Source organism: Eleginops maclovinus, chromosome 12, assembly GCF_036324505.1.
Source record: "Eleginops maclovinus isolate JMC-PN-2008 ecotype Puerto Natales chromosome 12, JC_Emac_rtc_rv5, whole genome shotgun sequence".
Classification (NCBI taxonomy): Eukaryota; Metazoa; Chordata; class Actinopteri; order Perciformes; family Eleginopidae; genus Eleginops; species Eleginops maclovinus.
The window spans coordinates 3779030-3794344 of NC_086360.1; the positions used below are offsets into that span (position 1 = coordinate 3779030).

The 15315-nt window shown below is 39.4% G+C and overlaps 1 protein-coding gene across 1 annotated transcript in view; it reads right to left on the bottom strand.

The window, feature by feature from the left end:
* Positions 1 to 4660: 4660 nt before the first annotated feature.
* LOC134874212 (NMDA receptor synaptonuclear signaling and neuronal migration factor-like) overlaps positions 4661 to 15315 on the bottom strand; it is a 45470-nt gene continuing 34815 nt past the window's right edge. Inside the window, exons 15-16 of the mRNA XM_063898260.1 lie at positions 12418 to 12493; positions 4661 to 9580 (exon numbers count right to left, since the gene is read on the bottom strand). Coding sequence (XP_063754330.1) covers positions 9483 to 9580; positions 12418 to 12493 — 174 coding nt within the window. The 3' untranslated portion in view covers positions 4661 to 9482. The remainder of the gene's footprint in view (positions 9581 to 12417; positions 12494 to 15315) is intronic.

The window sequence follows — 15315 nt, forward strand, 5'->3', positions numbered from 1 at the left end:
GCGTTTATTCTCCCGTTAACTCACGGCGGTTTTCGCTGAAAAGTATTCACTGTCTGACTGTCACACAAGCAGCATACCCCCTCCCCATAAGTGAATTAGTTTCAGTCTGTATTGACCCTGTTTGGCATCACAACGCTGTTATGAAAGTGTCACTGGCATAAAACAGGTGATGTTAGCATAGCAAGCGCAGCTACTCTCGCTATTGTTAGAAATAATCAATATATTGGAGCGGAACATTAAAAGATAATTCACTGTTTCTGGACGGATCATATTTGTCCAATTCCGGTAGTATTACCGGATGTTGTTTTTAGCCTCAGATAAAGCTAATATTGTATATGAGTAGAGGGAGAAGGACACGTGGAGTTACATACTAAACACACCGCCTCTACCTCTCACTCATTGATGCTGCAATGATACTATTGCCTGTTTAGTAACTGATAAACCTCAGAAGGATTGCATAATAGAATATCGTAGTTGAGAGCTCCAGGACATCACTAACAAGATGGCGACGGTGACGTCATAAGAGGACCCCCCCCCCCCCCCCCCCCCCCGACGACGTCACCCTATAGAAGAGTCCGGAGAACCCCATGTGACAAGCGGCCAACAGGATCCAGCCCCCCACTACCAACCAATGAGAGCACGAGAGCGGAGCACGTCTTATTATGAAGTTGTTTATTTTATGGCCGGAAAGGGATGGTTCTACAAAACATGTTTGTATTGTGAATTCGAGCTCTCTTTTGTTCCGGACCGCCAGACAGTAACTACTAGGGTGACCAGGTAGGGTGGCCAGACGTCCGGCTTTAGTCCCTGTCCGGACGAGTATTTGTCCTCCTTCGGCATTGAAAAGCCGGACTGTCCGGCCTAAAGCCGGACGTCTGGCCACCCTAGTAACTACTGATGAGCTCCACTAAGTCAGCGGCCTGTGGACGCGTGTAGCCTAGGCCTACCGGGCTATTGAGCCACAGCTATGAAACTTTTGTAAAACCTACTGCTGCATCCTTTTATTAAATACTCCTTTTAAAACTTACAAGAGGAGGTTTGCTTTATTTCTCTTGAATCGACTCCTGGACTTCAAATAAAAGAACACTTCCTACACTATCTTCACTACTCTGCTATCCTATTGTGGCATTAGCCGTTTTCTACCGGCATATTTTACCGGCGTAGTTTTCGTTATGGTTTTACTTCTGATGGCAACCTGTGTAGCCCATGTATTGATTCCATCCGGTAGCTGCCGAAAGCTACAATAATACAAAACAGGAGAACGTCTGCCTGCTCTTCCCAATGATCAACAACAGTGAACGGATGGTGATTAAAGTACGGTAAAAAAAATAAACGGCATCACACTGAGCCTGGTTAGTGCTGCCTGACTTAATAAAGTGTGTGTGTGGGAGTGTTGACATATGTGTGTATGATTGACTGAGATGTATTCTGTACTACTTACCTGCTCCACACCATAAGGGGGTGCTATTGATTTTATATGAGATGAATATGATTGGTGACGTCACACCCCCTATATATATGAATGTTCTGCGCGTGATTTTTCTCTTGGCCCGCTCCCAATATGATGAAGGCTGGAAGAGCAGTTCCTTTGTTTGCTGTATAATAAATATGCCCTCCTGCTAACACAAGTATATCACCCTAACTCGATCAGCTGAAAAACATTTTTCGCTTCAACAAATGCTATTTGCTGCAACTTCTGTGAACCAATCGTCTCACTGCTGTCAAACTTTAGAAACTGATCTCCTCTCTGCTGCTGTCAGCTGTCATTTAAGTGTCAGACTGATGGGACCCCCGTCACAAGCATCCATTTTAATAAGAAGTGTCCCAATTCCATACTCTATAATACTTTACTATAAAACACTCACTATGCACACTTAGAAAAGTATTTATTCACCCTCCCCTTTACCAGACTTTTCGACTTCAGTTAGGTAAAGTCATTGTGAATATTTCCCTGTGTCATGTGTTCACGATCTTCGAATGTTGTGTATTCTGACTGTGTCGGATTGCTTGTGAACTCGGGTAAGTCTTATGTCATTGATCTTCTGCTGCTTACTTGGCCTGAGTAGAATCTGAAAAAGTTATTTCACTCAAGACTCTTGCTGCAAATAAGGAAAGAGAAAAACTTCAGCAGAAAAATGCTAATAATGTTGATTTGTAAATGTACTGCACTCACTAAAGCACTCAATCCAAACATTTATTTCCAATGTGACAACATTCATCAAGACAAGCGCTTCCTGTATGAATGTAGACATATTACCATATTCTATCGAAGCTAGGGTGACCAGGTTTCCCGCTTTGTGTGGGACTGCACAGCATTTAGATTACTAGTCCCACATTCCGCAAATTGAGCCGATATCCCGAGTTGGAAAAGGACTCGGGTCTTGTACTTGAGTAAAGTAGAAGTACTCAGATCTTGTACTTGAGTAAAAGTAGAAGTACTCAGATCTTGTACTTGAGTAAAAGTAGAAGTACTCTGATCTTGTACTTGAGTAAATGTAGAAGTACCAGAGTGTAGGAATACTCTGTCACAGTAAAAGTCCTGCATTCAAAATGTTCCTCCAGTAAAAGTAGAAAGTACTCTCATCTAAATGTACTTAAAGTAGCGACAGTAAAAGTAGTCATTGTTTGATTGGTCCATTTCAGAATAATATCTCTGATATGTTTTATAATTATTGATCATTAAAGTGTTCTCAGAGCTGGTAAAGGAATGGCTTTGTATACTGCAGGGTAGCTGCTGAATTTACTCCAGGTGAACTAAAGTCTGATTTAAGGGCTGATTATATTTCACAATATTAATCCAAATCTGCAATTGTAGTGGAGTAAAAGTACAAAGTAGCTTGAAATACTCAAGTAAAGTGCAAGTCTCTCAAAATTGTACTTAAGTACTGTTCTTAAGTGAATGTACTTAGTTACTTTACAGCTCTGCCGATGTCTGCCCTTTTAAACTTGCCTGTTCAATGGGTTCAATATATTGTTTGTTGTGTTGAATAAGGCTCAAAGGGTTTTAAAGGGGGGAATATGTATAGACCTTTTGCATTTAGAGGAAATACATAGCAAAAAGAGAAACAGTTAACAAAACTAAAGTAAATTAAAAAATAAAAGATGTTTTTCAATGGCTGTGTAGCAAGTGTGGTGTTTTAAATCTGGTGATATACAAAGGTAGATACTGTCTGAGGTCATAGGTTGGGTAAGAGGAATAGGAGAGGGAAAAACAACATCTGGCATACGGACCTATGTCCCCTTAGGGGGGCACACATTGTTAATGATTACCTCAGGTGAGCACACATGCTTTGGATGCGCACACACATTCTCTCCTATAAATGGCATGCACAGAGACTGTTCAGGGGACTTCCACAATTGGCTCTGGGAACATCGTATTGCCCGTGTTGGTGTATGATACTATGCTGTTGTAATAAACCTTATTATAGACAAGCTGGTGTCTCCTGAGACTTCTTCATCATCTTCACAAACATCGCTACAAGATATACTTCACAAGATAGAGAAGGCTATCACCATTGCTTGTGTCAGATATCAACCAATAAACACACGCAATGTGTAGGGTCAAGGGCTCGCCAACCTGTCACCATCCCGGTGGCCTATCTCAAGCCCTGCTGGCACAAATCAGCACAAACTACCAGGATGCAGCCGGTGGAGGACTTTTCGATCCAAACATGTCCCTCATAAACCTGCTCTTTGTCTCGCTTGTGGCTTGTTGGTACCAGGTCACCCAATGGAGGCAGTGGCATTGAGTCAAACACACATACACACACACCTATTGGCTGTTGCTGTTTTTTTTACCAAAATTGAACTCCACGTTATGTAAATTTGCTTTATCATTTGCAAATGTTAATATTGCGCTTTAGGTCTGACACTGTCCGAATATTAAGAATATGTGAAAAAAAGGAAAAGGTTTTGGCTCTTTGATTAACGAGGTATCACAGTGTGCATTACACTCAATAAAACATATCTAGGATCACATTTTTAAATCATTCTTTGTCAGTGTGTCAGTATATGTAAAGGGTTTACAGGTGTAGAGCCTTGTGGCAAAATCCAGACAGATGATGGTCAGAACGTTTCCCTCTCCTGCTCTCTTGCCCAGAGGTTCTCCTGCACACATCTGACGGTCCGGACTCACTCCTCAGCCTCTTCCTGTCTGCAGTCCCCAGAGTGTGGAGCTCTAACTTTGTTCCTGAGCAGATGCTGTGGTTTGCTCCATCCTTTCTTAAATTATTCATCATATGCTGGACACTGTAAGGATGCTGACTCCTGTGGGCTGCTGTGTTCCTGCATGTCAGTGAGAAGTATTTCACCAGGTTTGAAATTATTTATTTATTTTTGAAATGAAAAGAATTGTTGTATCTGTCAAGTCGTTCTTTGGAAACCCTCCTAATCACAAAATGAACCGGTTTGTTGAAATAATAAACTGTGTATGCTAAAACCCATCGTGTAGCACTTAATTGGAAAAGGTTCAGTATATGTGAAGCTAATGTACAGTTGTTTGTATCTTCAAGGTTGAATGCACTTAATGTTTGTCGATTTGGATAAACGCATTGGCTTAATGACACTAAATGTAAAAGATAATAATAAAGTACAATGTAAGCGAAAGCAGACCTCTTAACATTCTGTTACCACTCAATCAATCACACAATAAAACATACAGTTTAGAGTTAGAGTTTAATGGAAAAAACACAATATTTTTAGAATATTACCAACAATATTCTCTGAAAGTAGTTCAGACAGAATTTGGATTAAAGTTCCATCTATAGTGTCTATCTGAGGAAGAAGCATACACTATTATTAACTTTTCTAGTATCAAAATCACCAGATACACGGTAATGTTAATTGCTATTATACCTTCCATAATAAACAATGCTTTATATATAAAGACACATGGATGACAAACCTTTGAACCTTATGTACTATCTTGTCTAAAGTCTGTTAATCTAAGAAAGTTTTTCCAAAATGTAGTGCTCGGTTAAAAGACTTAGAAGTTGATGCAAAGTGAAACAGACGTTACGTAAATGCATTGTTTGCCACTCTTCCCAAAATACAATCACAGCTTGACTGGAGGTGTCAGGGCAATCAATCCATCACCCTCATGAAACTCAATCACGCTCCCAGCTGAGCCCAGGCAAGTTTCACAAAACCAGCAAGAGCAGCAGGGAAGTCACAACCACGCTTATTAATAATCCATCAAACTGGGGGAAATGTCTTCTTTGCATAATGGTGACACACTGTTTCATTTGGGTAATAACAGGATGATTTCAAAGATCAATGTCTTGATTTGTGTAATTATGTTTGTGACTGTTTTAGTGTCAAACTGCGTATTGCTCGCTTGCTCAACCTGCGTTTGTATGGATTCAAGTCCTCATTAAAGAGTCTGTTGACTTCTGAGATATTAGTTATGTCTTCCTGGCTGTAGTTCTCTGCTGTCCCAAAGTTGCCGGCATTGAGAAAATATTGCCTAGATGGTCCTTTCACGACTCAGAGGTTATCCTGCTCAACTCCTCTATCACTTTGTTCTGCTTTCTCCAATACTCATACTGTAGTCATCACAATGAATCAAATGACCATTTTGAAGTATGACTTTCTTTACGCTGCTACGGACAATCTTTTGCACTATGTACATTTTCTTTAATATATCCGCATACTTTTGAAGTAACTGTTTTTTAAAATGGTTATATTTAGACTGTTTTTCTTTTATTTATGCCTTTTCATGTGTGTATATATATTTATGCATGTACAGCTCCGGAAAAAAATAAGAGACCACTCCAAATTGTTCTCAAATCTCAATCTCTACATGTATGGCAGCCATTCCAGTGTGTGTTGAATTCCAACACAGAGAAAACTTTTCAGTAGTTTATAGAATACAATATAAAAAAAGAAGAAAAAAAATAATGTAACTTAAAGACATACCTATAAATAATTAAAACCAGAGAAACTGATCATTCTGAAGTGGTCTCTTAATTTTTTCTAGGGCTGTATATACTATAAATTTGGGTGTACAGGTTTGTATGTACATTATATACATATTTCTATACATATTTTTCTATTTCTTTTACTTTTTTATACCTAGGGATTGTGGGAAACAATATTTCAGTCTCTCTGTCTGTACACACAAACTGAAAAATTGACAATAAAGTTGGCTTTGAAGAGGGTGTCTCTCAACGAACGCATTAGTAATTACGTTTCTCTAATCTATATTGAGGTTTTTCGCTTGTATATGAAAACACCCAATTTTTTTGTCCAACTCCACTTGCTTTTACAGCCAACACAGCAGCAGATGGAGGGCATCATAGTAAGATGCAGCAGAATTGAGCAGCTATGTCATTAGGCTCGGGGGATTTGTGGCAGTGGAGAAAGCAGAACAATATATTTATATATGCTGAGTCAGGCATTGTTACAGTTCATCATCAGTTCATCAACAAACTTTCAATTCCATATCTTAAAGACTAATACAATACCTGAACAACGTTCTCTACCTTATATATTATACCGATTTTTAAAAAACCCAGAAATATTCACACAATGCTACAGAAGTAAGGTTTGGAGCACTTGTTTCAGAATGAGGCAACATTCTGAATGTACACACAATAACGTGGACAGATCCTACCTTTAGGCAAAGAGTTCACTGAGCACACAACACAGCATAGGTTCTCTCGCACAGGAGCAGTCAGGAAACGTTAGCATCTGCGCTACAATGGACCAGTCCAAAGAAAAAGGACTGTGCTTTTTAATTAAACATGAATGTATATTTAAGTGTTTTATACATTTAGTGAACAAGCAATTCTATCAAGAGCACCTACTGGCAATATGTAAGAAATAAATATACACTACCCTAACATTTGAAATAAAAGCCAGTGTTGCAATAATTGCAGATTTCATGGCCAGCACAAACAAAAGGCTGAATACTTTGGATGGATGGGAAAACCTTCACCATTTCACATGATTTTACCAAGATATTGATTTCACATTCAGCATAGAGTACATTTCCACAGCACTAATTCCGTCATGTAGGAGGTGTTGACCTTTTTTATTGACGGTAGCTAAATAAAGGAGTGCAGGAATCCTAAAACACATAAATGAGTTAGTATTTTACCACTAGTTGTTCCCTCATCTTAACATCAAAGGCATTTTGAACGTGTTTGTGGTTAAAAGCCTGATATAAGAATGGTGATCAACAAAAGCTGAGGAGATTTTCACGTTTTGTTCTAAAACATAAAATACGTCAGTTAATAATCCACTCATAAATGTCTAAAGCTTCTATGTGTCTTAAAAAAACGGAGGTTGCTAACAAGGAGCTAAATGATACCACTAAACGTCATCACGACAAACAATAGCCATCTTTAGCTTAGCGGTGACCATCTGCAGCCTGTAGTTTGTTTATAGCCTAACGTTAGCTTTTAAACTTCCAAAATCCTAAACGTAGTTTACATATGTTTAGGTTATTCTGCTGAACCAAACTTGTGAAAAACTTCCAAGGCGGATTTAAAAATCTGTCCAAAAAAATCATTTTAAAAACATTAAAAGAAATAATCAAATAATATATTTTTAAACATTTTCATTTAGAAAAGGATATTTACCACATACACAAAAAATGGCAAAGTGGAAGCCATTGGAATTGAAATGAAATAAGAGGAACTGGAAGCAGCAGAGTGCAGTAGACATATCATATATAAAATAAAGCTTGGATTTTGTGGTAATAAGACTCCTTGCTATAATAAGCAGGAAATTAAAAATAGCAGCTGTGTTCTACGTTGGTCATTATAAAATCTGTGCTGCAATTGGGCTCTAAAAGTTAACCAGCCTTTCCGACAAATTGTATACCAAAACGCTCTTAGTTGTATACAGTATCAGTATTCTCTCATACATGCTACTTTGTGAGCTGGCTGCAGTATTAAAGTTTAAGCATTTTTATGCAACACAACCTTAATCATGATATTAAACCAATCATTCAAATACAGAATAAAACAGAACCCGGCTGATGATAGGAACCGGATATCACAAAGGACAATACCAATGTAGCCTGGTCCTGAAATCTGCACTGAAAAAACTGAACCGTTGACTTTAATTAAATGTATTATGTCAACAAATTTGAACTGTATTAAGCTCGTTGAAAGTAATAATATTAAGTTGAACCTTACATTTTTAAAATTTAAACGTAATATTATGCTTTTAACTGACCTAATACATTTAAGGGTAGGTAAAGGGTTCAGTCTGGCTACCTTCATTAGACACACTTCCAAAGCAGCGATTAATAACTTCAATAATATCTAATGGTCTGTATTATATCCTCAGTGGCAATGAGGATATAATGCTCAATTACTTTAATGTACTATTTAGGAGTAAAAATGTCCTTAAGAAATATTATTGTATGTCCTCTGTTACTCAGTCAGCCATTTACAGCGTGCAGGGACGCTTACATTTAAAAGTGGAAGCATATGTGAATGAATAGCACATATTAAATAATAGTAATAGTAGATATAATAAGAATATACATTATAACTGAACTCCTCCCCTGAATCGTCCCTCAACTTTAATCTAAATCAAAGGAGCAGCAGGAAGTGTTCGTGGTTTCTTATCACTCTTTGTACACAAACCAGCATAAAATAAATCAATTCAAGAGCACACACATGCAACCCAAACGGTAGGCTGTGTTGGTCTAATGTGATGGAGTAAAGTGTTCAAATATGAATGCATGGTTCCCTTGAAAGACTTAAAGAAAAGGAAACAAGTACTTTTCACTCAAGGCTAAATATGACATCCCTGACAGTCACAGCGTTCACTGGGGATGACTCTGTGTGAAGTATAAAGGATCTACAGTATGTGCCAACAGTGAGTACAATTTTCAGTATCAAACAAGGGGTTTAACCTGAGTTAATAAAACAGTCTGTACGGAATACTGATACATTTATTTAAAGATGTGTTGAAAACACAACTTTTAATTAATTAGTTAGACTAACGTCAAGATTTTCACATAGCGAGAGATGCTGGAAATCTACTTTCTAAGGCTGCAGTAAGCACACACCTGATAAAGGAAACACCAGCATCCTTATACGCCTCCATCTTAAAGCAGCGGATAAGTTGGCTAAGCGAGAAAACTCAGGAAGGAGTTCTTTCTGTTCTCAGCTGTCACTCGTTACGCTCAACATCTTCAGGAATGTAACTGCAGTAAGCATCTTCTTGAGGCGAGGATGATGAGTCCCTCGCATCTCCTCCTTTTACTTGTCCTCCTCTTTCTCTTTTCTCTGAGAGATAGGTAGAAAGTGAAAATTGATAAGGGAGAGAAGGTACACTGCTAGACTGAATCTACAGGGCCACCCTGTTGCTTCAGAGGAAAAAATATCCAGCTGTGCCAATGCTCCAGCTCTGCACAGAGCATCTCGGGCCCTTCAGCCCTGTCGCCCTGCAGCAGGCTCACACAAGAGATAACCGGCCCACAAGAGATAACCGGCCCACAAGCCAACGCAACGTGGAACAAATCACAAGAGGTCTTCGTAGTCCAGCAGCTTGGAGTGTTGGCGGCTTTTCCACAGGCGGAATAGACGAAAGTCAAAGTACATCTCGATCATCTCTTTGCCTGCAGACACAAGACGACCAAGGACAAACATGATTACATGAGTGAACTTTATACGACACACTGAAATGTTGACTTTAATTGCATGTATTATGTCAACAGATTTCACAAAACTGTTCAACTTATTATTATTGCTTTCATCTAACCTAATATAGTTATGTAACATTTATTGACACAATACCTTTAATTAAAATCCACGTTTCAGTTTTTCAGGGCAACTTTTAAAATCTTGACCTTGCATGATGCATTACCGGTAGTAGTGAGTTTCTTAAAGGTCTCCTATTATACTATATTTGAACAATATATTGTAGGGCGTTATCTATACAATGCATCCATATGTGAAGTGTTTTGCTCAAAATATCAAACAGATCACCCATTGTAGCATGCCTCATCCCCCTCTATTTCAGCCCTGTTCCTGAAGTGCTGATTCTGTGACTGTAGCTTTAAATTTGAGCTGAAGCTGGACACACCCCTTTGGAGCGTCATGATCTCTCCTCTGAAGAGAGAAGTTTCTAACGGAGAAACTGAGCTAAATGCTGCTGTGATTAAACGCCATATCATGTTCAAAACCACATCCAGCATTATTTCTGAAACACTTCTCAGTGTTTCCCACTACAACAGAGACACCATATGTATTATATATACAACAACTCTAAAGGCTTATTTATGGTTCAACGTCGACGCAACGCAAGGTACCTTACGGACCCGTTGTGTCGTTCCGTGCACCTCACAAAAATTGTAACCTTGCGTCGAGGCGACCCAGCCGTAAGGGCTGTAATTGGTCCGCTAAAACAACAAACGTCATTTCCGTCATTTTGCTTTTCCCCGGTTTTCAATTCCTACAATCCACAAAGACCGCCATTTAAAAAAAAACCTAGAATGGAGCAAGCAGAAGAACGTTTGGTGAACAAATACAACGAGCGACGAGACGGTGATAGACGCCAAAAGAATCTTGGTCAGTCTTTACAAAAAAATGTGCGCCCCCTACCATTGTGGCGATGAATTGCATTGCGTCACGTAAACCCCGACGCAGAACTATAAATTATCACGGCTGCGTCCACGCGTCTGAGGGTCGTTGCGTTACGTCGACGTTGAACCATATCGACCTTAAGTCCCTCCTGCAGACATCCTGCTGAATACACAGACACACAGAGGTGCTGGGCAGGGGATTCAGCTCCAACTGTATATTGCGGACGATGGGTTGGGACGTGTCATGTAGGCGGTTACATTGTTCAATGTTAAGCCAGCCCACATTTCGGTTATGATGTCATATCGGCAGCAAATCTGGATGAGCTCGTTTGTACCCCCATTTTTAGACATGTGGGTAAGGAGGAAAAGAGATGTGTATTTGAGGTTGTATTTGCTGACACTTTGTGAGTCTCCTTACACACCGGGGACACATATTTATGCTTAAGACATCAAAAAGTGCATTTTGCATAATAGGGGACCTTTAAATGACCATATCTGTGGGGGGGTTTTTCACGATTGAACCATGCACACTGCTAGTGGTTCCATTTCAAAGTATTTATCTGCCTTCCTCACTGGAAACACTGAACCTTTGACTTCTATTAAATGTATTATGTAAACACCTAAGACATTATTGTATTAGGTTAGTTGAAAGTAATCATACTAGGTTTAAATAAAACATATTAGGTTCAACTTAATATTATTGCTTTCAACTAACCTAATACAGTTATGTGTTAGGTGTTTACATAATACATTTAATTCAAGTCAACCTTTCAGGTTTTTCAGTGTACATATCATGCATTTTGCTGCTTGTGTGCACTGTGAGGAGCAGGGTTTAGATCATGGTGTAAACACTCATTGCATTGGTATTTTCTGTCAAAGGACTTTTAGGAGGTTAACTACTCTCCCAACAAGAAATGACTGACAACATCCTGTATTCTAAAGCCATGTTGACTTAGTTTGTTTAGAAATTGCAACTCTCTTAGGAAACTATATCTTTGTAATGCTTTTTTATCTATTAAGTTTCATTTTGGTATCGCAGGTTGGTCCACCACTTCTCACTTTGACTGTCAATTGACCTTTTCTGTCTTATCAAGTGAAAGATTTCCATTATTGGTTTTAAATGTAATAAAAATCTTAATGACAAAAAACAACAGAACAATGTAACCTTAGAAAAAAAGAAACCAAGATATTTAGTATCTGAACTGTGATATTTTGTGTGAATTATAACCCACAGAATAACATTTAATATATGAATTAAAAGCAAACATGACAAATCAGGGGTCCAGCTACTGCATGTAAAAAAAGAAGGTAGAATGTCCACCTATGATATATCAATTCAAAAACATATTGTAACATTTTAATCCTGCTAGTCATCAACATTTTTTTATTCTGATTACATTATTATGTAATCCGTTACTCCCAAAGACTGATCATAATTTGTCCTCAGTAAAGTCATGTGAATAAAACACACTTTGCTCTGAATGCTTCTTCACAGCACAGGCCGAGTGTATGGAGAGGAAAGGGAGGAAGTCCGGAGAATAGAGGGATGGAAAACACAGAGGTGAAAATAATTAGCATTGCATTGATGTCGGGAAAATGACTGATGAGGGTGCGTTGAGGGCTGAGCAGCGTTCAGCCCTGCATGTTCCCTGAAGATAAGCCGCTCATAACTGAGCCGCTTACTGCTGTTGAATAATGTCCTATGTTAACACTCAAGAGAGTGAACAGGTAATGCCAACAGAACAGAATCAATACACATACTATATATATGTTTCGTGTTGTGCATGCAACTCTTTTGTGGCATGAGAAGAATAAACATATTTGTGTAAAGCCAGCAGCAAATGAGTCATGTGTGTGTGCAGTGCTCTCACCCTCTGCAGACAGCTCCAGTGGGGACTTGAACTCCACTACAGCCGGTCTCATCAGCCTCTTAAGAGTCTGAATCAGCTGCAGGGGATGGGGGGCAAAGAGGAAGAGCCACAGAGAGGAATACTTCAGAAATGAAGACAAACAGTAATAATGCTGCAGCAATATTAGTGTATGCAGAGAGGAGGACACAGCAGCAGAGTGTTCTGCATATGAAGATGTGCAACTGAAACAAGACTAAAGTAAAATACACACATGGCAATGCTTTCTGTCCATAGACAAACACTTCTTCACATTACCATTGAAAAATATGTTAAAATGAAGGATTTTTTAAAGAAGATTTGTATCAAACAACTCTGTACAACACAGCTGGTTAGGGGGGATTGAGAGGTATCATGGCGAAAGTATTCACCCCCTTGTTTTATTTCATTGCATAAAAGACCGTTTTTTAAGTTGTTTTTTCCGAGGGATTGTAGTATTTGATGTACACAACATGCTACCACTTTAAAGATGCAAAATATTTATTTATTTATAAACGAACAGAAAATAATAATATAATGTGAGTAAAAGTATTCAACCCCCAGAGTCATCCACCTGTAGAGCCACCTTTTGCAGCAGTTACAGCTGCACGTCTCTATGGGTATGTCTCTATAAGCTTGGCACATACTGTATATCCAATGAGATTTTTAGCCCAAAGTACTCCAGCTCATTCAAGTTGGAGGAGTTCCGCTAGTGATCAGCAGTCAATAAGTCATACCACAGATTCTCTGTAAGGTTGAAGTGCTTTGACCAGGCCATTCCAAGAAATTCAAATGTTTCATCGTAAACCACTCAAGTGTTGCTCTAGAATCATGGTTTGGGTCATTGTCCTGATGGAAGGTGAACCTCATCCCAGCCTCAAATCTCTGGAAGACTGCAACATTTTGCACTATTTTATTTATCTTATTTGCACTACGTATGTTGAGTTGTTGGAGGAGCCTGGGATATAAGATTTTCATTGCCAACATATGCACTGTATCTGCTGTGCATATGACCAATAAAACCTTTGAACCTTTGAACATTTTCCTCTAGAATTTTGCTGTATTTAGTTGTATTAATCATTCCTTTAATTCTAATATGTTTCCCAGTCCCTGGGGATAATATAATAATCATGTTTTTGCCCCCACCATGCTTCACTGTGGAGATGGTGTTGTCAGGGGGGTAAGGGGTGGTGTGGTTGTGCCATACATAGTGTTTAACTTGATGGAAAAAAAGCAAAATGTTAGTCCCATCTGAAAATAGTTATTTTTTTCACATGCCTTTTAGCAATAGCCATATTTTTTTTTATCAATGGCATTTCTCTGGACACTCCCCCATAAAGCCACGCTCTGTGGAGTGCATGGCATAAAGTGTTGCTATGGTCAGAACCTCCAATCTATGCTGTGGAGCTTACCAGCTCCTTCAGGGTAATATTTGGTCATTGTGAGACGGCTATATATTGTATATATATATATATATACAATATATACAGTGGGGCAAAAAAGTATTTAGTCAGCCACCAATTGTGCAAGTTTTCCCATTTAAAAAGATGAGAGAGGCCTGTAATTTTCATCATAGGTATACCTCAACTATGAGAGACAGAATGGGGAAACAATTCAGGAAATCACATTGTAGGATTTTTAAAGAATTAATTGGTAAATTCCTCGGTAAAATAAGTATTGGGTCACCTACAAACAAGCAAGATTTCTGGCTCTCACAGACCTGTAACTTCTTCTTTAAGAGGCTCCTCTGTCCTCCACTCGTTACCTGTATTAATGGCACCTTTTTGAACTCGTTATCAGTATAAAAGACACCTGTCCACAACCTCAAACAGTCATACTCCAAACTCCACTATGGCCAAGACCAAAGAGCTGTCAAAGGAGACCAGAGACAAAATTGTAGACCTGCACCAGGCTGGGAAAACTGAATCTGCAATAGGTAAGCAGCTTGGTGTGAAGAAATCAACTGTGGGAGCAATTATTAGAAAATGGAAGACATACAAGACCACTGCTAATCTCCCTCCATCTGGGGCTCCACGCAAGATCTCACCCCGTGGGGTCAAAATGATCACAAGAACGGTGAGCAAAAATCCCAGAACCACACGGGGGGACCTAGTGAATGACCTGCAGAGAGCTGGGACCAAAGTAACAGAGGCTACCATCAGTAACACACTATGCCGCCAGGGACTTAAATCCTGCAGTTCCAGACGTGTCCCCCTGCTTAAGCCAGTACATGTCCAGGCCCGTCTGAAGTTTGCTAGAGTGCATTTGGATGATCCAGAAGAGGATTGGGAGAATGTCATATGGTCAGATGAAACCAAAATAGAACTTTTTGGTAAAAACTCAGCTCGTCGTGTTTGGAGGAGAAAGAATGCAGAGTTGCATCCAAAGAACACCATACCTACTGTGAAGCATGGGGGTGGAAACATCATGCTTTGGGGCTGTTTTTCTGCAAAGGGACCAGGACGACTGATCCGTGTAAAGGAAAGAATGAATGGGGCCATGTATCGTGAGATTTTGAGTGAAAACCTCCTTCCATCAGCAAGGGCACTGAAGATGAAGCGTGGTTGGGTCTTTCAGCATGACAATGATCCCAAACACACCGCCAGGGCAACGAAGGAGTGGCTTCGTAAGAAGCATTTCAAGGTCCTGGAGTGGCCTAGCCAGTCTCCAGATCTCGACCCCATAGAAAATCTTTGGAGGGAGTTGAAAGTCCGTGTTGCCCAGCGACAGCCCCAAAACATCACTGCTTTAGAGGAGATCTGCATGGAGGAATGGGCCAAAATACCAGCAACAGTGTGTGAAAACCTTGTGAAGACTTACAGAAAACGTTTGACCTCTGTCATTGCCAACAAAGGGTATATAACAAAGTATTGAGATGAACTT